At 39.0% G+C, this 26,768-nt stretch overlaps 1 protein-coding gene across 2 annotated transcripts in view; it reads right to left on the bottom strand.

Moving 5' to 3' along the window:
• The window catches only part of LOC114937150 (Dpr-interacting protein eta), a 152,564-nt gene that overhangs the window by 4,847 nt on the left and 120,949 nt on the right, over positions 1-26,768 (bottom strand). Inside the window, exons 4-9 of one of the 2 annotated variants that reach the window (XM_029310560.2) lie at positions 16,080-16,238; positions 12,291-12,419; positions 11,799-11,936; positions 6,447-6,596; positions 5,502-5,546; positions 214-279 (exon numbers count right to left, since the gene is read on the bottom strand). In XM_029310560.2, coding sequence (XP_029166393.2) covers positions 214-279; positions 5,502-5,546; positions 6,447-6,596; positions 11,799-11,936; positions 12,291-12,419; positions 16,080-16,238 — 687 coding nt within the window. The remainder of the gene's footprint in view (positions 1-213; positions 280-5,501; positions 5,547-6,446; positions 6,597-11,798; positions 11,937-12,290; positions 12,420-16,079; positions 16,239-26,768) is intronic. The other variant, XM_085482149.1, reaches the window with a different exon arrangement.

Raw genomic sequence — 26,768 nt, forward strand, 5'->3', positions numbered from 1 at the left:
ATTTATAATATAAATTATATTATGTCATAAGAGAAATTAAAAAATTGTAATTTTGTGGCTGAAAAACACGAATGTTTTTTTAGCTCGATAATAAAGAACCGAAGTATCTTTTATATCGAGTTTATTAGCTCGATAGAATATTTGTGTTATACTGAAAGAAAAATTAAAAAAGAATATTTAATGTGCAATCATCTTTATTAAATTTTGATGTACCTGGATCTTTTAGCATATCTTGATTTCCCCCTAGGATATCGTTCCCTGAATTATGCCTTGGTTTACCTGCAAACAGAGCGAGATATTGAACGATATCGTTCCTCGAGGCAAAGTTTATATTTTGATATTGTCAATATTGCCTGAGTAAATATTGACGGATACTTTTATTCATAAGCAATAATTATAAATATTTCATCTATCTCTTCTCCTTCCTCCCTCTTGGATCTTTTATCCAGTACGGTCAATTTTGTAACAATGTTATATTATACCCTGGTAATCAACAACCGTTAAATATACCAATTACGAATATTTATTTAATAACTTATTATTAATTTGTTACGTAAACATGAGCACAAATAAATGTGCCAGACCTTCTCACAAATTTACGGATAAAACATTATTCAATTGAGTCCTATTATTTCAGTTGTTTTCTCATTCTGTCTTCTTTGATTAATTGGTGCCCGTTGAATGTCTTTAAAGCAATTTGTTTCGCGATGTGGTATTCGGTTTCGGGTGGTACGTCACGGGACTACTAATGACGACGGTTGTTAAATCAATTGCAAGAGAAATAGCGATGACAGCCGGCACGAAGAGAGAAAGCGATTTACGAGATAAGTTTATGTCGCAGAATAAATACATCCGATCTAATAAATTCGAATTGAGCTCACTTATATACATCTGGTATAACGATTTATTTTCTCGGGATATATATTTTTATGCAAATCAATTTCTTCGTGATAAAATCTTGATAAAGATAATTATAGATTCTTTATACGCCTTTTTAAAAAATTTAAGCAGCAGGAAAAACGCTATATTAAAAAAACTGAACGTCAGTTTATTTTTCTTCGTGACAAATATATAATAAATTTCTACGCAAAAAGAAAACATTTAATATTAAATGGCGATAAAAAAAGAGTGTTGAAACGGATAAAGTAGGGAATCACTATTGGAAAAACGATTCAACGATGAAAGGCGAGTTCGTTTGTCTCCGTGAAAAATGCAGCTTCGACCGTGTGTTTTCTCAAGTAATGAGAAGAACGAATGAGAACGTGGCCGTTCGTACTCGATAAGGCCAGTCCGTGGCAGATTGTGGCAGGGCTTAAGATATGACCAATGTGTTTGCCCTCACGTTGTTAAGTTTCCGCCGGAAGTTTCAGAAACGCGCCGCATCGCTTGCTCTCGCACGCGGCGAAAAATTGACCCGTTTCCAGGATTTTTGCCAGATTAATCAGTCCAACAACAAAATACATGCTGTAGTTAGAATAATCCCATCAAGAATTAATAATCGAATATGCGCGGTCAAATTTATACACTTCGAGCTTCGCGACAGATACAGGGAAACAATTTATTTTCCATTTCCGAAGCGTATCATATCGATATATTTTTTCGCGCATTTAACTTTGAGAGAGAGAGAGAGAGAGACCCGTGTACACCTATATAGACGTGTATATTTAACCCTAGAAGCGTATGTGGCGAGGTGGAAAGAGTTCGATATAAAATTGACCCGGAACACACCGAGACCCGGTCTCTATAAATCTTCCATCGCGCGATGCAACGTCGCCTCCCAATCTGTTGGCATCAAAATATTTTGCATATATCGATTTCCGGGTGTCGGGCGAACGGGAAGTTGGATCGAAGACGGGTCAATAATAAATCCCGGATTTTTCATTATGATGGTGCGGAAGATACTTGGTGAAATATGGGAGTAAGCTGTGCTTTTTACGAGCGGCTCCCGTTGACATCGCCTTCGTGCGCCGATTATTTATTGCCGCTGGCAACGCGGTCTTCTCGCCGCTAATTATGGTAATTCCGTATGTATGCACAGTTATATTATACGATATCGTACACTCTTGCCAAAAAATTTCGGCGCAAAAAAAGAAAAAAGATGACGTTAAAACGAGTCCGATTTATTTACACGTCCGAGAGAAACGGTTAACTGTGCAATCAAAAATTTCAATTCTCGCTCGTATTGCCTTTATATCCAGCTATCTTGCGCTTTCCAGTATGGCGACTGCATAAAGACTCGCGATGAGACTCGTATTCGCGGCCGAGAGCCGTAAAAACATCGATTAGCCATAAAACGAAGACGGCGCGAGAGAATGTTTAAAGTTTTCCCGTTGCGAAATGAATCATTAAAGCAGCGAGAGAGAAGACTCTGAGCGTCTTGAAGCTATATCACGGCTGTCGGGAGTGCCTTAAAGCACATGCTTCAAAGCCCGGATTTTATATCGGAGTTTTTCATCCTAATAGTAGTTATATTACGTTATAACAGCACACACGTATGGTCAAGAAGCGCCGTTCACTCTCATATATATTATATATAAGGGCGAGACACCCGAATATATATATGACACAATAAAATTCACATACTCTGCTATTATCTCTCATCGCGAGTTATTTACTCTTTCTTATTAAAAAGTTTGGACGCTCGAGTTTTCAGCAAATTGAAATCATTGCGATTAATAATGCCGGACTATTATACATGCAGATTATTATATAAAAATAAATATATCATATTTTATATATGAAGCACACAAATATTGACAATTTTTTTCAAATATATACATAAAATACGCCATCGAAAATAATTTGTAAAAATATCAGATCTGTTTATTATTTCAATGTTTTGAGATAAATAAATTTTTGTAGCAAATAAAGAAAAAAATAATACATAGTGATAACAAAATACTTTTCGTGCGCTTAGTTAATACTCGGGCAGAGAGCAACGATATACAGTGAAGCACAATGCGGCGCACTGACATGTAATTTACCATCTCCTTTGAAAGGCCGATGTATTGTAGCACAAAGCTCTTGCTATATTATTATCTCTTTGAATATATCAACGTATTCGAAATACCGCGCCAAGAGAAGAGAGTCTTTCGTGAATTGGTACTTTAAATGTTCGTTCGCCACGCATTTTGTCTCCCCTTTCTCCCTTTCACCCCCGCAATTCGCATGCTAAAGGTAAATTTAATAACATGGAAAAAAATAAAAATGGAGAAATTAAATATACCATCGACTTTCAAATGTGAGCGTGTTTACTTTATTTATATCGCTTTAAAATTAATTGCATGTATCAAATTTTTATATTGTATTTTCATATTGTTATTTCATATTGTACACATCGATTATTTTAAACATACGGATTATTATAAACAAATTATCACAGTAAGTCTATGATTTTTTGCCAAGTTTGGGATACTAGAAGGCACAAAAATTTCAGTCAATAAAATTTTTTTAGTTACTTTAATTAACTTTTTTTCAAAGTTTAAACAAAAGGAAGAAAACTCGCGAATTTCTTCGTTATTTTCATCTATATATAAAAAATTCACGAGTTAAAAAAAAATTAGTCACTATATCATACTATAGAGCAAAGATTCAGCTTTAAGAATCCATTTTTAAAATTGTCATACGATGATTTTTAACGGAGTTATGAACGATTAAAGTGAAAATGACATTTTCTCTTCATTTTACGATAACTTGATAAGGAAAGATCGAAATTTACATTTTAAAAAATGATTTTGCAGGGAAAACTTCAGGCTTTAACATGAAAAAGTTAAAAAATCTTTTCAAATCTTCTTGTGTACACGACATGTCTACGAAGTGAGAAAAAATTTTCCATTTCGTTATGTTCGTCGTTTTCTGTATGTAAAAAATATCAGAATCGAAGAAAATGAAAAAAGCTATGATCTTTCGAAAGCAGAGATTTCAAGCTTTAAAACCCTTTTTTAAAATTAAAATTATCAGTTTTCGAAACAAAGTTACAGCTATTTAAAATTTGCCTATTTGTAGGACCATTTGTTTGATCCCTTAATTATTTTGCGGAGTATGTATATCGAACGTCCTTCTCTCGGAAGAAGTTCCAAGTATCTTTCTAAAAGATAAGCGCCAAGTTATTTAAGGAAAAGTGTGTTACGCGTGCAAGACGTTAACGCGTAGTAGATAGAAGAAGAGAGAGTCCCTTCGAATAAACTTCCCGGCTCTGGCCTTTTCTCTGCGCGATGAAAGACAGATTGGCGGCGCAAGCAGGCCGCGCGAAGCAGGTGCAAGAGCCGAAATGATACTCATCCCGGGGTCTCTTTAAAAAGTCGTTTCTCTAAACGTCTATCTCTGCTATCTCGCGACTGCATTCTGCGCCGAGCCTCTCGCATCAAGCCTCGTGCAACATCAGACTTTTGTACGCGATGGCGGCCTGTCGTGAAAACGAGCGGTCGGTCCGCGTAAACCCGACACGACGACGGCTCCTATTCATCCGCGATTTCACGCTGAAATAGTGCCGACTATCTCCTAGAGAGACCCCGCACACGCCCGACGACGGAGAAGCTCGAACCTGGTCGGATGGAAAACTTGAACTGTGCCTTTAACAAGCGCGGATGACATGAATTCGCGTGGACGCCTTTGTTGCCTTCCACGATGGATTATATCGCTTTTCCCTTTTTCATTGTTAATAGAAATTATGATCCGGCGATATTTGATAACATTCTAGGAGATGAGAATATAAGCAATTTTTACGCTGCTGCATTTTTTCTTTTTTAATAATATAATCTATAGCATAATATCTTATAGCAGTATAGTGTATACTCTTACAAAGGAGATATATGTATATGTATATCGTGAAATGCATTTTTAAAATTAATGCGGTCGGAAAATTATGGCAAAAGAATGCTCGTTGCTTGTTTACTTTCTATTTATACCAGAGAATTTCTCTCCATTAGAACTTGAAGTTAAAAGATAATACCGAGATACACGAATACATTGTCTGACATAACTACACAATGCTAAAACGCGCAATTTGGTTGGGTTCGGAGTGCGTTCGCGGATTCGATCGCGCAAACTAACTACTCGATCTAATTAATCAGCGATCCGCGTTTGTGTCCGCTGTAGAAGTACGCTACGCTTCATCATTCAAAAAGTACCTCTCAACACAAAGCGAGCAATAAGGGCCGGGTGATCGATTTATATTTCGAACAACGAGGTTGGAATGAAGCAGTTAATTAATCAATGGCTTACCTATTTCCGCGAAGTAGCTTCATTCGCAATTTTAATTGAAATTTACCAAAGCCAATTTTAAAATTAAGTCTACGGATGATGATTTCTGTAGAATCGAAAAAAAAGATTTCCTTAAAAAGAGAAAAGAACTACGTGTAATTTCGTTTGCGTTTTTTCGGCGTCACTATATATATTTGAAAAAAAATGTATACAAGAGCGCTCGCTTTGTCATATAAATTTTTTGCATAAGAAAGGAAAATTACACTTTGGACCTTACTGGTTAAGTAGAAAATACTCACCTTTGTGCTTGGCGTTGCCGTCGTTGGAAGTGGAGTTGGTTATTGCTGAAATATAAATAACGGCGTTCAATATTATTCAAACGATACTACATCAAAGTGATGACGTCAGGCATCTAAGGCGCGCAGACTGAAGAATGTCTCCAGTCGAGGGGCTGCGCTCTGAAGAGCGATTCGCGGCCCGGCAGCAGTCGTAGGTGAGAAATAACGAGTACGAGCAGAGAGTGTACAACGCGATATATAGTTTCTTTTCGAGTCACACTTTAGCTCGCAACTTTGTTTATGCATGCTTCTAACTCGCAGAGGTTCTAACTCCTTGTTATCTTTCACTTTACAAGCGCAAACAATTTCGATGCGCGCGCGCATATATACGTGCGCACATTTGGCACTTGGTTGTTTTCAGAGAACCGATTCACGTATTGGATAGGTACTAACCCGGGGTACGAGTCCGGGCTAGGTGTAACGCGTCGGTTGAGTGTATACAAGAACTTTCCCGGTTAGAGCTGTGATTCCGAATCGGAGAGGCGTATTCCGCGTAGTCACGGGAATATATTTGGCGAAATATTGTTTTATTCATAAGCGCGCGAGCACTTTTAAGAATAATAAGGTCTGACCTGCCTCGCGCCTTGGATTTCATTCGGTATTTCGTAAAAATTCTAACTATTTTAACACAGCTGCTGCTTAATAAGCTGCAGCCGGCTGCACGAGCCACGCGAGCGAGCTATTTTATTGCTATTTTGTCGAATCCGATACGCCAGAATGTCTCAAATATTATATAGTATATACATAGAAAATACAATGTAATTTTATATACATATTATAATTTAGTTTCGCTGAAGCGTTTATTATGAAATTCAAGGAATTCAGGCAAGTTCGCGGGAATCTCTCTCTCTGCAGCATAGAAAAATAACGAAAATTTGAGACGAGTAATGCTATAATTACACTTACGATAGACTTTAATGCTGCCGTCAGTGTCGCCCAGCGAATTTCTAGAGACACATTTGTACGAGCCGTAATCCGCCGGACTGACGGAGTTTATCGTCAGTTTCATGTGTATTTTGTACGCGTTATCTTTCAGCACTGGCTCGTATTTTCCTCCTGCAACAAATTGCAATTTCGTCAGTAATGCGCCGCACACTGTTTTATCTCGCCGCTTTGTTTTTTTTTCCCATTGTCGTCAAAATGAAAGATAAATTCTCCCGAATTGGGCGGCCAGCGGTCGGTCGCCGAATTACATCGATTGAATTAGTGCGATATCTCCAAAAAAATGTGATACGTGGATATTATATATCCGCGCTCTTTGCCCCAATTTCAGAAAAATCACGTTTAAATCAACTAGACACGTGAGCGCACACCGGAATAGAAAAAAGAGGAAAAACAAAAAAAATTTCCGTCATGTGCTGTCAGTCACGTTTGCCCGGGGTTACCTGTCATTCCCTTGACGTGATTTACTCTTTTCGGCTGGAGTTTGAAAATAGAAGTACGACCAAATCACGGGTATTTTTATCGGAATATGCGGCGGTAATCGAGAACTTTTAAATGACCGTCAGTCCTTCTTCATGCATCCATGGTATGTGGGTCAACCACGGTGCGGTGACAATACGAAAAATCTCATAGAAACTACTCGGTACGACCCGTCTAGTTCTATAATAAAAGGCACGGTCGGATGAGAGAGTCGGAATTTAACAGAGAGATCTGTTTCCTAATTATTTCCCGCTGGAAAAGTCGGGCGATTTAATAAACGATTGGCATGATTTATTTGGACGTTATCCCTGTCTCAGGAAACTTTTTCCCTCGCGCGTCCCGTGATTGATTTTATAGACGTGGCTTTTTTTCATTTATCTCCGAAAAGAGGAAAAACACAGAGATTAACGCAAACGTTTTCGGAAAGGATAATAATTCAATGAAAAAAAAAGACATTTCCTGTTGCAGACAAATTGTTTTACCGTTGAAAAAAATTTGTGCTGATTTTACTAAAATAACTAGAATATGGAGAATTATTATTCAGTTGTCACTTGTATGTGAGGCGCATATCACATATTAAATTATAAGCTGCAGATGGAAAAAATTGTATATTATCGCTCAAAGTTTTTATATATCAAGGTCTCTCGTGATGCATTACACAGAGCCATTATTAAACATTTTTATACAAGTATATACGGCTCTTCTATTATCTCCTCGTAACGTTATATATATACAATTCGTCAATTTACGATCCTTGTCGAGTCTCCGATAAACGCGTGATAATAAAAGCATAAAATGGTGAATATCGACATTCGCGATCACACACAGAAAGCGCGTTATCCGTATATCGAGTCCATTCGGAGGTGAATCCAAAAAGTGCATTCCGTCCACGGACTGTATCCTTTTTATCGTACCGTTTTGCATTCCGCGTGCCGGGCGCTTTTCGCGCGAGATACCATCTCTCGAAGAAAGAGAAAGAGAGGGAAAGAAAGAAATAATACCGTTTTGAAATCTTACGATATATAAAGCCGAGAACTACCGGAAGCGCCGTTGAATGGCGCCGATCGAAACAGAAATCACGTTAACTTAAAATCGTCGCGCGTCGAATACCGAACTAGACGACAAGCGGGACCATCATCTTCCAACCTGATTGAACTATTGTGACGTTTTACCGTCGACAGCCATGGGAATTCGGTACGACGACTGTCGATCTCGGCGCGACCGTTTCCGGCCCGAAATGGTCCGTCGTTTATTACTACGTCCTCGATCGGCCAGAGGCGATTTGCTGGCTCATTTTGATAAAACGCGGGATCTTAGATACTTGGATTGATTATGCAAGCTACGTCACCGGCGGATCGTAAGGAATCGAAATTGCCCGATCCTCGATAGTCCAAATTGTAGCTCGAGAATGATTTCGGTCATTCTGAACAGAATGGAAAGACGTGCAATACAAAATTGTTACATAAATATATATTTGAGAGCGGATATTTTAAGGTAAAGTTAAATGAAGATGTCTATTACGAGAGTATCACTCTTAAGAAATACGATTAATATTCCTCGAGTCACGTTCCTTAAAACGGAAGAAATTTTCCAATTATATTGACAAATTTATATTAAGAGAGAATTTACATAAATTATTTGCATAGATAAATATTAAATATAGGAAGAAATATAATAATATATTTTCGACACTGCTCCATTCAACTCAGTTTTCAACCTTTGTATAAAAACTAGCAAATTGTCATACAGAAAATTTTTTTATATATGCTAATTTAAAAAGATGTGATAAAACGTTCTTTCATACCGTTTGTCAAACTGAAAAGAAAGGATTATTGAGATAACAACTTTGCTCTTGTGAAAATGCTTTTGTAAAAATTGTTCGCCTAGAATTTGGCGATGGCTGTCAGTTTGGGCGTTTGTTTCCGGAGGAGAAATTCCGTTTCTATTGTACTCGCCATCAGAGGCGATTTGAAGGCGATCCGATTTGTATAGGGCAAAACTTGAATTATGCAGAGTGAGTCGTCAGAAAATACAGGTTATTGAAATCGCTTTGATGTGTATAAACGGCAACATAAATGATGAACTATTTAATAAAAAGCTGCACCTCTCTCTCTCTCTCTCTCTCTCTTTTCCTTCCCTTTTCTCTTCCTATTTTTAAATTAACATTGAACAAATAAAGTAAAAAAATCGATCTCGACTTTGCATTCCATTTGATACAAAATCGATTTTTACGCAAACGTATAATTCGCCGAAAGGATGATATATATATATAAAGCCAGATGATTCGCTTTTCTACTTGATTGACCAATATCTCGTAACGTTTCTCTCTCCAGAATACTCCACGGAATTTCTAGATTCGACGTCGCCACCAAGAACTATTTCCGATCTAAACGACGAGTTCGACGTTATCTGCCACGGCATCGATCACGATACGTCTTGTTAGAACGCGTGAAATCGCTTCCAATCATTTTTCCAGTCACGCCATTCGTACATGCATCCCCGTGGCTGCCCTGCCGCTCGCGTTATTTCTCATTGCACCCATTGTAATCGTTAGGGGGCGAATATATTACCGTGTTGTTTGCGATACGCCGCGACGCTCTCGTTTCTCGTCGGCGATATAATCTCATCGCGAAAGAACTTAACGCAATTCCGAAATGACGAAAACAAACGTCAGCCCGTATTAGCTTTGATCACGTTCAGTCAATAGTCGGACGCAAACAAAAAACAAACCCCAAAAAAAGGCAAACAAGCAGAAGAGAAATGTGTGCGGGGACGGGCAATCTCGCGGATTGACATCAGGCGGTCAAAAGCGAGCGCGGGATGAAAATTTTACAATCACGTCCGTTCCGCCGGTTCTGTTTATTTGAATGCTTTCAATTAGACGCAAATGGAAATTGGCCGAAGAAATGAAAGAAACACAGGATGTGCGCGAGCGTGCAATTCGAATGCAACGTTTTCACCGCTTCGGGGCTGGCGCCAGCGTTCATCCCAAAGTGCACTACAATGTAACGAATATATAACCATAAAAAAAAGACAAACAAGGGCCGTGCCATTGCCTATTCGATTTCCTCAAAAGTGAATTGACAGTGACTTTCCGCGTGCACACGAAGGTTTTTTATATTACTCTGCACAATTCTTGGAGAATCCTCCGATCGTTTGTATGCATATCGCTGCTGTCGCGACTGTACATAGATCGAATATCCAACTAACAATAAATCTCGTTGACTGAGAATTTCTACGTCATTGGAAAGAATCTTCGCGGACGAGGTGATTTTTCTACGCGATGGCCTTTATATAATTAAAACTTTTGTCCCGTTCCGCTTTACTGCTATTAATCCCATTACTATCGATTAGCGTACGTTCGGGGTTCGCGCGCAAAAAGAAAGACGTCTTTAAATTCCTTTATAAATAAAATCCTTTAATGCCATTTTATCCATGAATCCAATCTGGAAGTTAATTCCCTAAATGAGTTTCTACTGGAAACGTTGCGGCGTTGCTTTTAATTTACACGCGGTCCCCGGCCTTGTATATCTTGGAAATAAATGCAGGAGGAGGTAATATGGCGATTACAAGAGGCAATCTAGTTTTTAATACCGTTAGATTTATTTATTTAAGCAGTATAGCAACACAGAGAGTGTACGGCGCGACGGCGCGAACATCTCGCGCGGCTCTCTTCTTTCGGGCCGTTTATTTGACCGGAATTAGCCTCTGAATAATGCATGCGAATCCCGGTAGCACGTTAAAGGTATAACACGATTTTATCTGGCATTTATGAGGAAGGCTAAGGACGCGCGACGAGTATGTATATGAACGCCAAACACGACCGGGATCGTCCTTTTCTGCGTCGACCGTTATTACATCGCACCGTTGTGGTTAGCATTTGCATCTGTATCGAACGCAATAATGTTGCGCACAATGCGAGTTTTGACCCCCGATCGTGTTAACGTGTAATCTCGTCCGAAGATTTCTGTCAGCTGTGTTTCAATGAGATTCCAAAGCCGTAAGCATGCTTCCTTGTTACAATGACGCGCGTTACCCAGAGTATATATAATTAAAACAATTATACAATCATAATAATTCATCGTTGCATATCGTAACTTTTGATCGTTGGATGCTGTTTTTTTTTTTTTTTCGTTTTTTTTCCCATAATAAGCTTAATTCTCGGTTGTAAACGAGTGCGCAGCTTCCTTCGGTGATTAAATGTACTCGACGTAGGAGGCACGCGAGTGCATTTGTGTACGTGTTGTGTGTGCACGCATCGCGATACGGGAGAGAAAAAAAAAAAGATATGAATCCGAAAAGGGATGGCGAATCGATGCAAAGTACTAAAGCCGTCTTTTATAGGCGGCGCATAAAGCAGAGCGAAACGCTTATATTCGCGCTTCGTCGGTGTGCGTGTTTATGCGTTCGGTATGGAACTTTCATTATTCAAAGGGTTCGTTAACAACCAGTTATTTTCCTTCCTCGCAAATACACACTATGTAGAGAGAAGAATACGCGCCGGGGGTGTAATTATCTTTCTCTCGTCGAGTTACATGAATCATCAAAAAGCGCGATAGGTGCGTGCCGGGAACGATGCATATTACAAAATTGTAAAGTCATCCCACTTTCCGTCATAGTCATGATTCTTTCATGAGGGACCCCCGTCTTGTGAACCCAACCGCGAACTCTTATTATGCAATTGTAACATATCGCGCGATAAAATACATTGTACGAGTTTTTCCGTTCATTTGTCGCTAACAAATTTTATACCGAGTCTCTGATTTGCGTCCAAGTCAAATTATTGTCATATATATATATATATATGTATATATATCTTATCTTATCGATACTCACCCTGCGGCACAATCTTGCCTTGCTCTCTGGTCCAATAATTTATAGATTTCGGAAATGCTTCCGAGTAACATTCGAGAGTCAGCTTCTGACCCTCGCGTGCACCTACTAATTGATTTTGAACCCAAATCATCGGCGAGACTGAAACAATTAAATATAAAATGACATCAAATTTAAAATTCTTGGTGACTATTTACATTATTTAGTTAATTACTTTTAATAATTAATTTTGATGATATCTCTCTCTGTATGTGTAAATATAAAATATTCTTCTTCTATTTGTTTCATATTCCTCTGCTTACATTCCGATAATTAAATAAATTTTTGACATATAATATTTTATATAAACACGTCAACTATTCTTACTCTAGTTACTCTATTTATATTTTATGATAATAATTTGCAAAAGCAATAAAAAGCAATGCTGCGTAATGTAATTTAAGCTGAGATTAAATTTAATAGAGATAAAATGTACGTGGTGGAGAATATACGTACAATGGACAGTGAGCATTATTCTTTTACTGACGGAAGGTGGCACGCCATTGGATGCGATGCATAAATAGGAACCCATATGCAACCGGTTTACTTTTGTAATATTGAAGCTCGGGCCATCCACGCTCGCAACTGCAATTAGAACAAGTAATTATAATTATATAAACGTAATTTTATATATACGAATATAATTACACGGGCATTAAAAGTAATTTTATATACATATATGTATATATAATTATATAAAATAGAAACATAATATTTTAAGATGATATAACATTAAAGTGATTTTGTATATAGATGTTGATATTAATGATTATCCTTTTACACTATCAGTAATGATACGAAGCTCATTCTACTAGATCTCTGAGTAATATTCTGAGTGAGATCAAAAAAAGACATGTTTATTACGAAATTTATTGAAAGCAACAAATTTCATTTGTCAGTAAATAATAAAAAAGTGTGAAAATTTTGTTGAGTAAAACGGAATTACAACTGCATATTGTAAAAGTATAATAAGTTTGCAACGAGAGTTTTCGTGAGAAATATGATCGATGTTATCGGCGATGAATCGAAACAGATGTAACTTTTACGCTATGACATCGAATGCTTTTTGGTGTCAATCGATTTTTGCATGAAACATGGAACGTCAGACCTCAGTGAAATTTGCCAAATTTTTGTTTTTTTTTTATTCTCGCGAATGTGTTACGGTTTTTGGGAATTTCGATAAAGTTATAGCTTTGGACAACTCGGTTCATGGGAAAAGTGCGTGATGCCAGGCGATCGACGAGCAGTTTTGATGTTGATATTTTTATTAGCACTGGCAGACCGAAACTGTAGATTTTCGAAAAAGCTTTGCAATTACATTTGGTAAAAAAATATCGTTTTATTTCGTCCTCGTAATATATTGTTCCGTTTGCCAGTTTTTAATTTTCAGTAACAACATATATAAGTTTAAAAGAATTAAAACGATCACTTTTTTTAAATAAAAAAAAAGAACAATGTTGACGACAATACGTAGATTACAAAACGATTCTATAATTCGATCAGTCGATCAGAGTCGAATAATACCCGATGGCATTTCTCCATACTTTGCATTGGAAATTTCATATTTTTAAATCTGTTCGTCCATTTCAGCGAAGTTTGCGAAGTACATTCGTGCAACTTTTTTCTTTTTCTTTTTTTTTTTCACGTCAGTACCGTTACCGGCATCGCACGCGACACGACGGAAATTGGTTGCCAAAGTTCCGTCACTTATACCGTTTCAATTTAGAAACGAATTGAATTGCGTTTAGATTCGTAGTAACTACGTTAGATATTCTGTATGCGAATTCTTGAATATTTCATGCAAATTTATTACAATTATTGCAGCGTCTTTTAAAATTGAGAAATTTTATCGCAAGAATAATGGGGCGCGCACTGATTCGCATCGCGTACACGACAGAAATACACGAGCGAAAACTTTTGCCATTTTATCAATGTAACCATTATCGTCGAGTGAAGAAGGACCACTTCCGCGCGCTAAAATGCACTGGGAAAATGTGCAAACTGCTTTGACGGACGACCGCATAATGCAACAGCTGCGGACTCGATTGCCAGAAATTCTAGCGTATACGCAACCTCTCTGTAAAGCATTTTAAATTATACTAATACACCGACAATGGATGATAATAAATAAAACATACTGCTTTCTGACTACTATTAAATTCTCTCAAATTTGAAACATTTCATAAATTCTCATTATATAAAACGTATTTTATAATGTTAAATTCAATGAAATAAAAGATAAATATGACATAAAATTTCGTGAACGTTTAATATGCAATTATAATTAATTTAACAATAACATATTAAAAAAATATAAATACAATATATGAGCAAAAGTAATTGAAGTTGGTTCCTATCCTCGCATTCGAAATTCAAATAGCAATTTACGGAGAGTCGTTAAACTCTGGCAACACAGTTTGGAGACCATCTGCATTACAAGGTGCAAATTCAGTTTACTTATTCGAAAGTTCAAGTGTCTATATGTCTCTTTCTCCGCAATTAAATCTGTCAGAATATTTATACCACGTATACTGATAATTGATTAAATGTCACTGAGAAGAGTGGGCTCGATAATTACATCGCGGATACAATACGTCAAAAAATAATAAAGACCTTCAAGTTGCATGCAAAAGCACCTCAAAAAAAGACTCGTGATGCACAAAATGTAATTCGAGAACCACGATGACAGATATCGGAAGCTAATGAAGCTAACTGGCTGGAACTCGAAACCCGTGAAGATAAGATTACGACATACTGCATCCAAGTTCCAAATAATCGGATAATGCCTCGCACAGGGTAACAATATCCTGATCAAAATATCATTACGGTATACATCGCGTTGGATTTTATAAGATTATAGAAGGATGCCACCAAATTGATCTAATGACGCGTCTACAGATGTCGAAGAGAAAAACTGTGACATGTAATATTCTCCCGCGGAAAAGAATCCGACGTGGACATCTCTCTACTTTGGAACGAATAAACTGGCGATCCATCACGTCGTATCTTTGTATCTTCTTCCTCTCTCTCTCTCTCTCCTCGCCGAATTATATAGCGCAGAAGCGAAGCTACATACATACGGATACGACGTAATCGTTCGGTTTAAAGTCGATCTGGTTGTTTATCGGACCCATAACGCGCATACTATATACGCGCGTATACCGCGCATTTACGCCAGGTATATATCGCGTATCGTGCGCTCACTCTGTTTGCCAATTTCAATGCAAATATAGAAGATCTTCCCGGTCTCGGCAAACGTATCACCTCGCTCTAACCTATTGGTCTTGCCACGCGGTGTGTTTGCGCTCCCAAGTGGCCGCCGCCAAGCCACCTAGTCTGGGCTTGATACCGCCGGCTCTCGGAACTGCGATGCACTCGCGCGATGCAGTTGAACCCGCGCGAATATATATCCTCTGCCCTCCCGCGAACGTAAATCTTTTTTTTTTCAGGCGAGTACCTTTACGGCTGCGCGTGCGACGGAACGAGCTTTTGGCGCGTTGCCGACGCGTTTAGGGGTTAAACTCGGGATATTTACTCGATTCGGGGTCTACTCGAGTTTGCGCTCTCCCTCTCCGAATATTGTATCCCTTTTCGAGCTTCCGCGTTTATCTCTCCGCCCGAGATGAAAATTAATTTACACGCCATGCGAAATTTATAAATACTTGAAACTTATGTATATATATATCCCCTCGCACTTTTCAAACGCGTTTATCAGGCAAATTAAATTACATTTTCAAAAAGTTTCGCGTATCCTTTTTACAAGTCGACTGCAAAAGTTACAAACTTCTGCTATAAATGAAGTCCTTCTTTCGCTTTTGTATGCTTGCATGTTACACGTTCACAGTTTCGTACAAATAAAGAAAAGAAAAGAAAAGAAAATTATGATACGCTTTACAACGGAAATATCTGGTTAGATAAAAAATAAGAAGAAAAATGTAGCAAATTATTCGGTACTTTTGGTACATCTCAAGAAAGCAGTTTTCGACGCAACCTCGAAAAAGACCGCGTCGCAAATGATTGTCGGTTGCACTCTCCGTCCAAGAGATCAACTACCGCGCGACTCTCGCTCGTATATTCGATTAGTCCTCATCGCGGCGAAGCATCCGAGAACGAGGAGAACGAGAGAGACGGAGAGAAAAGGAGATAAGGGAAAGAGCCACCTTAATTCAACGAAATTTTGCCGACTTTATCACCGGCCTGGCTGCGAATTACGCTCGTTCGCGGGCAACTCTCATTAAAACCAACCTTCCTCCCCGTTTCCGAGCTGAATGTGCTGACCGTCCTCGCGTCGCCAGGTGATGTTAGGCGTCGGGGAGCCGGTCGCGGCGCAACGCAGGGTCACGTTTCGCCCCTCCATCACCACCATGTCCGTGCTGGTATCATAGTCCAGGATGTCGGGCGGCACTGTCGGCAGAAAAGTGCGGACCATTAAAATATTGCATTGATAAACACTGGTGGGAAATGCAAAAGTGTTTTCAGAGATAAATTGAGAAGAAAAATATATGTACATGTGCGTTTTTCATATTGCATTTCAATTGTTTCCATTTTTATACACGCAATATACAATAGTGGAAAATTGGTAGCGGGAGAGAGGAAAAGAGAGTGGGACAATTGCGGTTATTCAGTTTTCTCAAATAACTTTCTGCGAAAAGTTATTCATTTCGAAAATAGTATCAACGATTCAACAGAATGTTAGATGGAAAAGTACATTAAATCAAGGAAAACCGTGGAATTGGATCACCGCTATATTTGTCTTTAATCCTGCTAATGGACCTACATCTTTGAACGTATATGGATCAGACGATATTTAATAAGAATGCTCGCATTCGGCTACCAGAAATTAGGCGAGTATCAAGGTCTCGAGGAAGCGTACCCACACGGGAAGTAATGAATCCGACCTTCGTTCCGAACCCGACGTTTACCGATGCAACTCGCAAGTAAACTCCCACTCGCCGTATAGCGTTTAATACGCAACAATAACGCTCGTAAGTTACGTCTCGCGAGCGGTAAGGGTGGACAAGTATATCTGCTAGTTCATAAATCAGCCGGCGTGGATTAGTTTCTCTGCGAGAGGGTGGAAACTGCGAACGGCATCACGTACGACACGTGCACACGCGACACGCGCATGCAGGCCGCACACGTAATAAAGTAGGGGATGATAACGGACGCATCTCCGCGTCATCTCCGGCGGAAGCGAACTCGCGCGACGCACCCTACCTACCGAATGCACGCTTGGACCTTCGTACGCGACCATTCAAGAGACCGACCCGAAGGAATAATATCGGGTTGTTCGCGGAGTTTAGGATTTACCCTGAATACGACTCGAGAATACTTGCATACGGCTATTCGTATATTTTACTCTATATATCTATTACCCAAAATTTCAGAATCCGTCCCCGAAGTATACGAGCTTTGCAAATTCCGCGTTATTTTGCCCTTCGGCTCTTGTGTGAAACGATGACTTTACGATCGTGATTCGGAAAAGGAACGTCAACGAGGCGACACGCGCGTGCAACTCCCATCGCGCTCGTTGCGGATATCATAATCCGAGCGTGGCCTGGTTATCCCGCGGCCAGGCTTTTCCATTTGGCTACACCCATTAAAGTCGACCCCGATCTCTCTCTCCTTAGTTTCTCTTTCTCTCTCTTTCTCTCTCGCCTTCTCCCAGGGCATCGAGCAAACGCGTCCCTCGCGAGTAATGTCTTACTAGATTCGCCTACACGCGAATCGGGGCCCGAAGGCTGCATCGGTTAGGGGTGGAGCAGGACGGGAAGTTGACGGGGTCGATTTTATTCCGCCCTACGGCCGGAACTCGATTTGCGGTTGAGTGCCCGTATGGGTGATGCTGAATTGGCGGGTCAAAGCTACCTAGAGCTTCCATACCCGCTTCTCTTTCCTATCGTCTGCGCAATCGAACATTTGTTCATTCGTTCATTCGCTCGTTCATTTCATCGTGCGCATCTATTTGGCGCTCTTGCGAATTTTCCATGTATCGATGCAACTACTCATAATCGACATGTCGCACATAAAAGGATATTTCTGCGTTCTATTTAATATATAATATTCAAAATACAATTCTGCTAATGTCTACTAATTAGTAAAAAAAAAAGGGTTCATAAATCATGTTTCTACTTAAAATAAAATATTACATTTATAATGAAATACGCATATATCAGATGAAATGATTTTTGGAGTAAATATAATATATACATATCTGAATGGAAAGAAATATTATATCATATTCACGATGATACATTATTATTATTATTATTATTATTATTATTATTATTAATGAAAAGTATATTGAATTTTATATGCAATTATAAAAGTATGACATAAGAGATGATGACACTCGCTGGAGGATAATTGAAAAATATTATTTACATTTATTGATTAATTAATTTCAAGTTTTTCCAACTGATTGTGAGACTCACACACAATCCAGTGATTTATATCATCCGATTTCTCAAGTCGATGTATTCAGTGAAAACTTTACAACAAATTGGGCGTTACCGCGGTTGCAATCCGCTTTTACTCCTCCATTCCATCTACTGCTCTACTGTTTTGTAACCCCACAGACGCTAAACTACAAAACAAAACAAAACTCAGCACAATCGCTCATGCGGCAGCTACCGTTTACCACCACATCAATCTGAACCCAAATCTTACTCGTTGCACTTAACTAGTGTATATAAAAGCATTATTTCAATACCTACGCGAATTTATCTACTTTTTGTCTTTGCGTTTATGTTACGACAGCTTTTCCGCGCGGAAAAACAAACGGTTAATGAATTTTCCAAAGTTTCTCGACAACATTGCGAGAGATTTTCCTAAAAAAAAAAAAGTTACATCATAGCGATAATGGATGGATATTTTAATAAAATGTGTGCGCGCGATCGTGATTATATTACTGATTACTTATTATTAAATATAACGACGAGGTTGACTCGAGGTTTTTTCGTTATTTAACACATTCATTTTCCGACGCGTCTACCATCCATCTCGCGCATTGTGCACATATACACGCAACTCATACTCACACACGACGATAAGCCGGGACGGCTCGACGTCTGTCATCCTCGCATCAATCGAGGTACGGTGCGTCGTTTCTATTACTGTGACATCGTCGACTCCTGGTTTATATGTATATATATAGATATAGATATATGTATATTTATATGTATATATTCCAGGATATAAAACAATTTTTTTTGTCCGCTTTGTTTCGAGCGGACAATTATTTGACGTGGATTACACGAGTAATAATAGTGTTTTTTAACAATAGACGCGGTCCTCTCGCGATTCAAACAGAATGTTACAGAATTATTATAATCTGCTGATGAAAGGCGTGGAGAATGTGCCGCTGACATTCGCGCGCGACTCTACATACAGCGTTATCTTATGTAACAATAACCATATGCAAATAGGTCTTCATTTATTATAGTGTTGCTGAACACCATTCGGAATTGATATACGTCTGCGATACGTTCCTACTATAACCGCGCAGTTTATTCACATTGTTCTGCATGGTCTGTGTCTGGTTATGATACCGTTCTACGGGTTGCGGGAAATTCTATATATTAAAGCAAACCCCGGTATATATCGCGTATCAACCTCAATCCGCCTCGCCCATTCCGTTTACCGGTAACAACCTTCGTCGGTTCGGAGTCCTAGAAACTCACCACTCCTCAACGTGACTATGCACTTCGTTTCATCTAACGTTGTTTCTACAACGTTGAAGTTGAACCAGGCGGAATGACCCCGGTCAATTTTAGATAACACAGCGGCTTTCCTTAAATCCTCTCACATTTGCTAATGCAAAGCATTACCGCCGACATACCTCGACATTTTGTAAAATTATTATCCACGTTTTTGCACTAATAAAAAAACAATTTGCAAAATGTAGCTCTCGCTAGCGAGAGCTTTCGGAATGTTTTTGCTAAAATATTTCTCTGCGATACGTTCCATTTTAGCTATGGTTTTTTTCGTTTATCCGACTATAAGCAGAGAATGCTAGCGAGAGTCTCTCTCTCTCTCTCTCTTTCCCTCTTGCCAAATGACAGCAATCAGACGTTCCGTCGCGTTCGTGTGCTTTTTGCGGCACAAACGTCCTTCCTCTTTTCGAGCAACGCTGGCGCAAAAAATCCTCCGAGCGAGGTAGACTTGTATCAGGTATCAATCCGACTCTATCTCGTCTATCCTAGCCCGTAACAACCTCCGCCACTCGAGATTCTCTTGGACTCACCCCCTGACCAATGCGCTCTCGTTTCGCGGAACGTCGTTTCTGCCGGTGCAACTGACGTTGAGTAGCACGGGTTCGGGTTTTAAAAGTGCGGTGCATCGGACGAGCGCTGCAAGCCGAGCGTGGCTTAATTTCGATGCGTAAATCGAAACGGTCAGGGTGGGAAGAGGGTGAAGGGAGGAATGGGGGGCATTGCCTCACGTCGAAACACGACAAGCCACGTAGCGAAGTTGGGAATTCGTTCCGGAACTCGAAAACGACGTTGTAACGAGTGCCGCCTGCAGGGCTATCGGGTCTTGGTAAATCAGCTGGGAAATGGACTCACCAACGGAGGAGAAAAGTTTAGCGGATTTATTTCGAAATTCGCCTGGTTAATTCACAAGTACGCCAACGATTCTCAAGTTTCTGTAGCGTTTTACTGTCTCGTCATAATACGAAACGTCAAAAATATTCCCTGCCAGTTAAGTGAATTAACTTTAGCACCTTGGTACTTTTGGTATTATACGATTCGAAGTAAATTGATTCTCAATTTAATGTCAACGCGTTATTCTCTCTCTCTCTTGCTTCTTCTTTCTCTTTACGATTATTAAACGACTATAAAGCGGTATAACTGGTGCTATAAATTTGGTTTTCATTTAGCCAACGTTTCTTTCCCTTTTACTCTCTCTTTCTCTCGAAGGAGAAGAGATAAAGCGCGATACATTGGTAACGCACAAAAGGTATATTTTTATCGAATCGCCGTTTCCGTGAGATACACATGGATTCAGCGAGAGAAAGTTCTTAACCGAGCTAAGCTGCACGAGAGCTGAGCAAGAGTAGTATCGGCGGTGCACTTTATCACAGATAAAATATGCAGCTTACAACTTTGCTGCCGCCGACGAATCGAAGCGCCCACAGGGAGATATGTAGCGCGATTGCCAGAAGAGATTGGTTCACAGAATTCGCTAACAGTAACCCAATATTGGACCTCGGCAAATAGTTGGCTTCCTGCTGAATTCGAATAACGTATTTAAACAAAAACGGTATCATCTGACGAATCATTGATTGCGAGATAATCGTCGGTGATATTTCTGTCGCGCGACAAAAGGCTTTTGAAAAATAACAACTAAACGTAACAACGCGAGGCGCGAATACTTCACGTACATTTTCTAACGCATTTATATTTCACAACTATGCATGCATACGTATACACGCAAACACATGTAATGCCGATAATTAAAATTATTAATCTGTTCATAGCATCGAAAAGTTAATTAATTTTATCGAAATTATTGGCTCGCGCCAAATTAAAACCTCTCTTCCTCTCTTTACACGAATAGAAGAAAATATAATAAATTTACAGCCACGTGATTTCGCAACGCTAAACGTTACCGGTCAATGAAGGCCCGGCATACTTTATGTGGCACGCGTGTTCGCGGATTACCCAATCAGGGAACGTGCACCCCGCTCGTTGGAAAAATATTGAAACTACGTCGACGCAATGCCTGAGAGAGAGAGAGATAGAGAGAGAAGAATAGTAAATGCTCTCACACGTGCCGAGTAAAAGCAATTGTATTTACAACCGAATCGCCTGAGTTTATTTTCACAAAAACAATGTCCTGATTTCGCAAATGGATGATTAAAATGTAACTACCGCGGACGAACGCGTGTTCGTGCATCAATCGCGACCTCACCACCACCACCACCACCACCACCACCACCCATCCCGCACGGGAGTGTCGAGGAAGCACGTGACGCGCGGTGTGATTAACACGTATCGCGCGCGAGCCGGCCCGGCCGGGAACAAAGAGGGTTTTACCGGATGCCGGGATTTTGTTTGAACCGGTTTTCCATAGTGCGGCGAAAGATATTCGCGCGCGAGCTCCCGCGATCAAAATAATACGGGCATTATACGAAATGTCATGAGAAAAGAGACATTCACATATACATATAGGTATATACATATATATATATATATAATATAATTCGTGCTTTATTATAATGAGTATTAATGATAGCTTCAACGGCAATAGATAGAGTAACGTGGACTTGCAAATAAGTACCTAAGCGCATTAATCACGTTACGCAATTGTGATTGTTAAACAGAATTCTGATTGGTTTATTCGTAATATATATATATAGTATATATGTCCAATAAAGTATAAAACAACTACACCTTCTTTATACGAAAGCTATTCATGCACGGAGGTCCACATACATATAAAACTTATATAGCTTAAATATGATTAACACATATTCTCTCTCGCTTAGCGTTTATCTATGCAAGTGAATATATTACGGTGTCTGCTTCATTCTGTATATTTATAATACGATGATATGATAATGGATGGCGGAATATTACTTTTAATATTGAAGACGAGAAGTGATGTAAATAGCGATTGCAAAATTATCGAGCATTATTGTCTGGCACAGATTTTAAAAACTTCCGATAATATAATTCACTTTATCCTTTAAAAGACAAAATAATAATGTTCTAATTGAACACTAAAATGGAATAAAGGAGAAAATTCGTAGCAAATGGAATAAATTGTTTTCCCGTTCTAATAGCTTCGCGATTTAAATCTGATATTGATATTAGTCAACGTCTGCTTCCCGGGCTGTACAGTATAATCGTTGAAACAACTATTATTTCTGGTCGCAATAAAGCGCAGACGACGTCAATACAAATCTACCGCAATAATCGAGCACTCATGGTGCGCTCATGCAGCTAAGTGTATCGCGCGTATCGCTCAGTTAAATCGCACATTCGTGATACAAAGAGTGTTATGGCCGACGTAGCTTCGATTGCAATTTCGCGAGCCAGCACGGAGGATATAACTGACAACTCGGTTAGGGAATCGTACGCGAATGATTGAGCCGCGAAATTTTTGATGCTAAATTAGCGCATTGATCGCGTAGAAAAGTTTATCCGCGCGTTGATACAGAGAGACAAGTGATATTGATGGACTCGAAATAGCATACATTTTATATACGTGTCTGCAAAAATTATCAAATATGTCGCTAGTGTTTTTTTTAATAAATTCAATCCTTTTGTAAAGAGCCTAGCCTTTTCATTAAATGGCTGAATTTACGAGGAAAACTCATAATATAATTTTATATATTTGCAATTTTCAAACATTCAGTTTGAAATTCATTATTTTATAGTATTTTATTTATTTTATCTCGTATAAATGCGATATTCAATTGTATACTCAGGATAATGACGTCACAAAAGTGATATGATACATACGACAACTATAATTTGCAATAAAACCATTTTTGCTGCCGACAAACAACACACATATATTTTCCTAAATCAGTATATGTGAAAACAAAGTAATTTTGATTAAAACTACATTGTATGTTCTCGTTAAAAGCATTTTTGCTCGTTTATGCAATATATATAAACTATATATTGTATTTGTAAAGAAGCACGTACAAAAATATAAATTTCATATTTGCACAGCTTATTTTGATCGAAACTACATGATTGCCGATATCGTCGGCCGTATTTTAATAAAATAATAATTTACGGATGCAGAGAAAGCAAATTGCGCATAATATGGAGATTCTGTTTTTATGGAAATAAACCGTTCCGGAGCGTATGATAAACGTACTATACGTAAAAACGTGCTACTGATAAATTACTACGCTTATCATACGCCAGGCAGAGAGCTATTCTTCGCGCCCCGACGGTCAACGATCTTATTTTATATAGCGGTATCTCACATTACCCTATCCTCTGGTGCGCGAGCCTATAAATTGGAAGAAAGTTACGCGTGATCGATATTTATTTATAAGCGGGTTTGTAGAAAATTAAAATAAAGGGAGCGGCTGCGCGAGACGACGAATCGCGAGAAGACTTACTTATCGATCAAAAGTCACCGCTCTCACATTTTTCCCGATATACAACCATGCTATCCGCAACACGAACGGACACAGACTGCCATCAGCTGATCGCGAGTTAATGCGTAGCTATTCTCACTCGTTAGCACGTGCGGACATGCAACGCGATTCGCGTGCCGGCCGGGCGCCTCGCAGTCTGACCGAATCGAGGCTTTTCTACTGCAAGTGGAAACACACAAGCCGCCGTCGCTCTCGTAACTTGTAACCGGTACAGCTCTCGTTCGCGAGCGCGACGTCGGAAAATAATTGGGTCGAATGGAAATAAGAAGAATTACACGTATATACAGCGGGGAATTTAATTAAAGAAACCGACTCGGAGGGGAAGGTATACCATATTTAATCGAGAGATCCTATACTGATAATCCCGCGGGATAAAACGTAAAACTGTCAGCTTTGTAATGCTTCGTGAAAGCGATGCAATTTTTGCGAAATTATTTCAATGCGAACGAAGAGAATGGTTGGTTAAAATTATTAGAGCTATTGTTGTAGATATATGTATGTGCGTTTTATAAAAAAAAAATGGGAAATCACTTTCAAAAATTCTTTCACTATTACGGTATTTTGCGACTTTTATTGACTTGCATTTGCAAAACAAACGTGTACCATCATCGAAAGAGTAACCTCACGCGACGGCGGGTTGTCAGTTAATTAGCACGTGCAAGCTTGCCGCGGTTCTCTGAATAATTCATGGCACGTTGCATTTCATTCGTAGAACACCGAGTTAATCTTCAACAATCACACAGGTATGCACATTCATATTTATTTTCGCCAATAAATTGTGTGTGTCGTATAAATTACATTTTACGATAGATATATTATCTCACCGATTTGATAAAGCGAAATAATTTCTTTGGTTCACTCTGATGCATCTTATTAAATACAAATTATCTAAGATGACCAATACTCTGGTTTCTGTGCACAGGATCGACAAATATTTATTTGCGAGTCAACTGTAATTTATGCACTTGCGTACGATTGTTCGCATCGGTAAATATGTGGACATTAATGAGCCTACACTTATTAGCGTTTCGATACTAGGATTAGAAGTGTTATCGAATCGATAGCACTTCGATACATATACATATATATATATATATATATATATATATATATAGTATATACATATATGTGTGTGTGTGTGTATCAGAGTCATGTCACATTGCATACGCTTTGTGATTACGAAATGACGAAATAGTAGTAGACGATTATACGACGCTAAAATATTTCACAGCAGTAGGTAATTCAGCGATCATGAAGCGTACGATTACGGTCAACTAAATTATTAAATCATTCCTGGCATTATTACAGATCAGATTTCGACCTGCAATAATTGACAAGGCTCGAGCACAGAGAGAATGTATTAATTCCAACGAGAATTCACGTATCAAAGCTCCTATCAGCTGTTCTTATCGCCGGGAAAGCTCTTCCGGAGAGAACATATCCGATATTTCGATATAAATTGTGGAAATAATTGCGCGATAAAATATATAAAATCGAAATTTATATATATATTTATATATATATACGGCTCAGGCTTTTCGACCAATTTTTAACTCGATTTTTTTAACAAATAATTTTATATGGGTAAACGTATTTTATGAGAAATGCAATAAAGATAATAACAACTATAAAGAGTCAAGTTATATCGTAACACGCGAAAGTACCAAGAAATATACTCCGAAACAAAGGTATCGATTTGTACGATATCTTTTGTCGGGTTTCGCTCACGCCATGAATTCACGCGGGATCCAGACGGGAAATAAAAATAGATGTATCAATTCTTCATAGCTCTGACATTTATAGTTTTCAATGCTTTTCGCGAGATTTATCGGGGTAAAGAAATTTGCACGGATAATTTTCTGACCGGGCGTTGATTCCGCAAACGCGCGCGGAAATTCTTTCAAATGGAAATAACGTAGTCACATTTCGGACTGCGAATTGTTCTTTCGCTTAATCTTGGGTTGCCTTCAGTTTTCAAAGCTACACGATGTGACCGAATAAAAAGTATATGTATCAAGCCATAGAAAGATTAAGAAATATTGCTGACATATTGTTTAAAAGTGATCAATTAAACCACAGAATGTGTATTTCTATTTTTAAAAATTTTTTACATCAACGATCTCCTCCTCTAGTATCACAAATAGCTCCAGAATCACTTTTCGCGGATATTTTATTAATTATTTTAAGGCAAACTTTTTAATTTGATTATAAAAAGCAAGCCAACGAGAGATATACCGCTGGAAATGAAATTATAAAAATTTTGTTCAAATTAAACTACAGAGAGCGGATAGTTTTGAAACGTCATACGCAACATAACATTCCATGTACCTCATACAAAACATGATGCGCGCAAAAAGTTGACCGCAAACGTCAGTAGCGCGGGACAAGAGAAACATTCCATTATATGCATTTGCTGGTAGCACTTCTCATTGTCAGTGGCGTTGCAAGATAACGAGAGGAGTGCGCGCCCTGTCTTTTGCCTATCTATCTGCTTGTACCGTCACGAGATCCGTACAATTCTACTCGGCGGGAGATACTCGTCGTCACGGTCCGTTGCCATCTTGTTATCTGCCAAAGGCCACGCGAAAAAAGTAACGGACGAGCGTCGAGGGGAGAAGGAGGAGGGTGGCTTGGGGAGAAGAAGCGCGCAGTGGATAAAGGATGAAGATAAAAGTGTGTGTCCCCGGTATCGTTGTTGCAAGAGCGGACGGAAACGCCGGAAAGTTCGGGCCGAGAGGCGCGCCCTGCTAGTTCCCTAGAACAATAGATCACTTTGCCGGGACACACGATCCGCAGGACAATCCAGG

Source organism: Nylanderia fulva, unplaced genomic scaffold, assembly GCF_048542155.1.
Source record: "Nylanderia fulva isolate GAGA-0341 unplaced genomic scaffold, ASM4854215v1 Scaffold2, whole genome shotgun sequence".
Classification (NCBI taxonomy): Eukaryota; Metazoa; Arthropoda; class Insecta; order Hymenoptera; family Formicidae; genus Nylanderia; species Nylanderia fulva.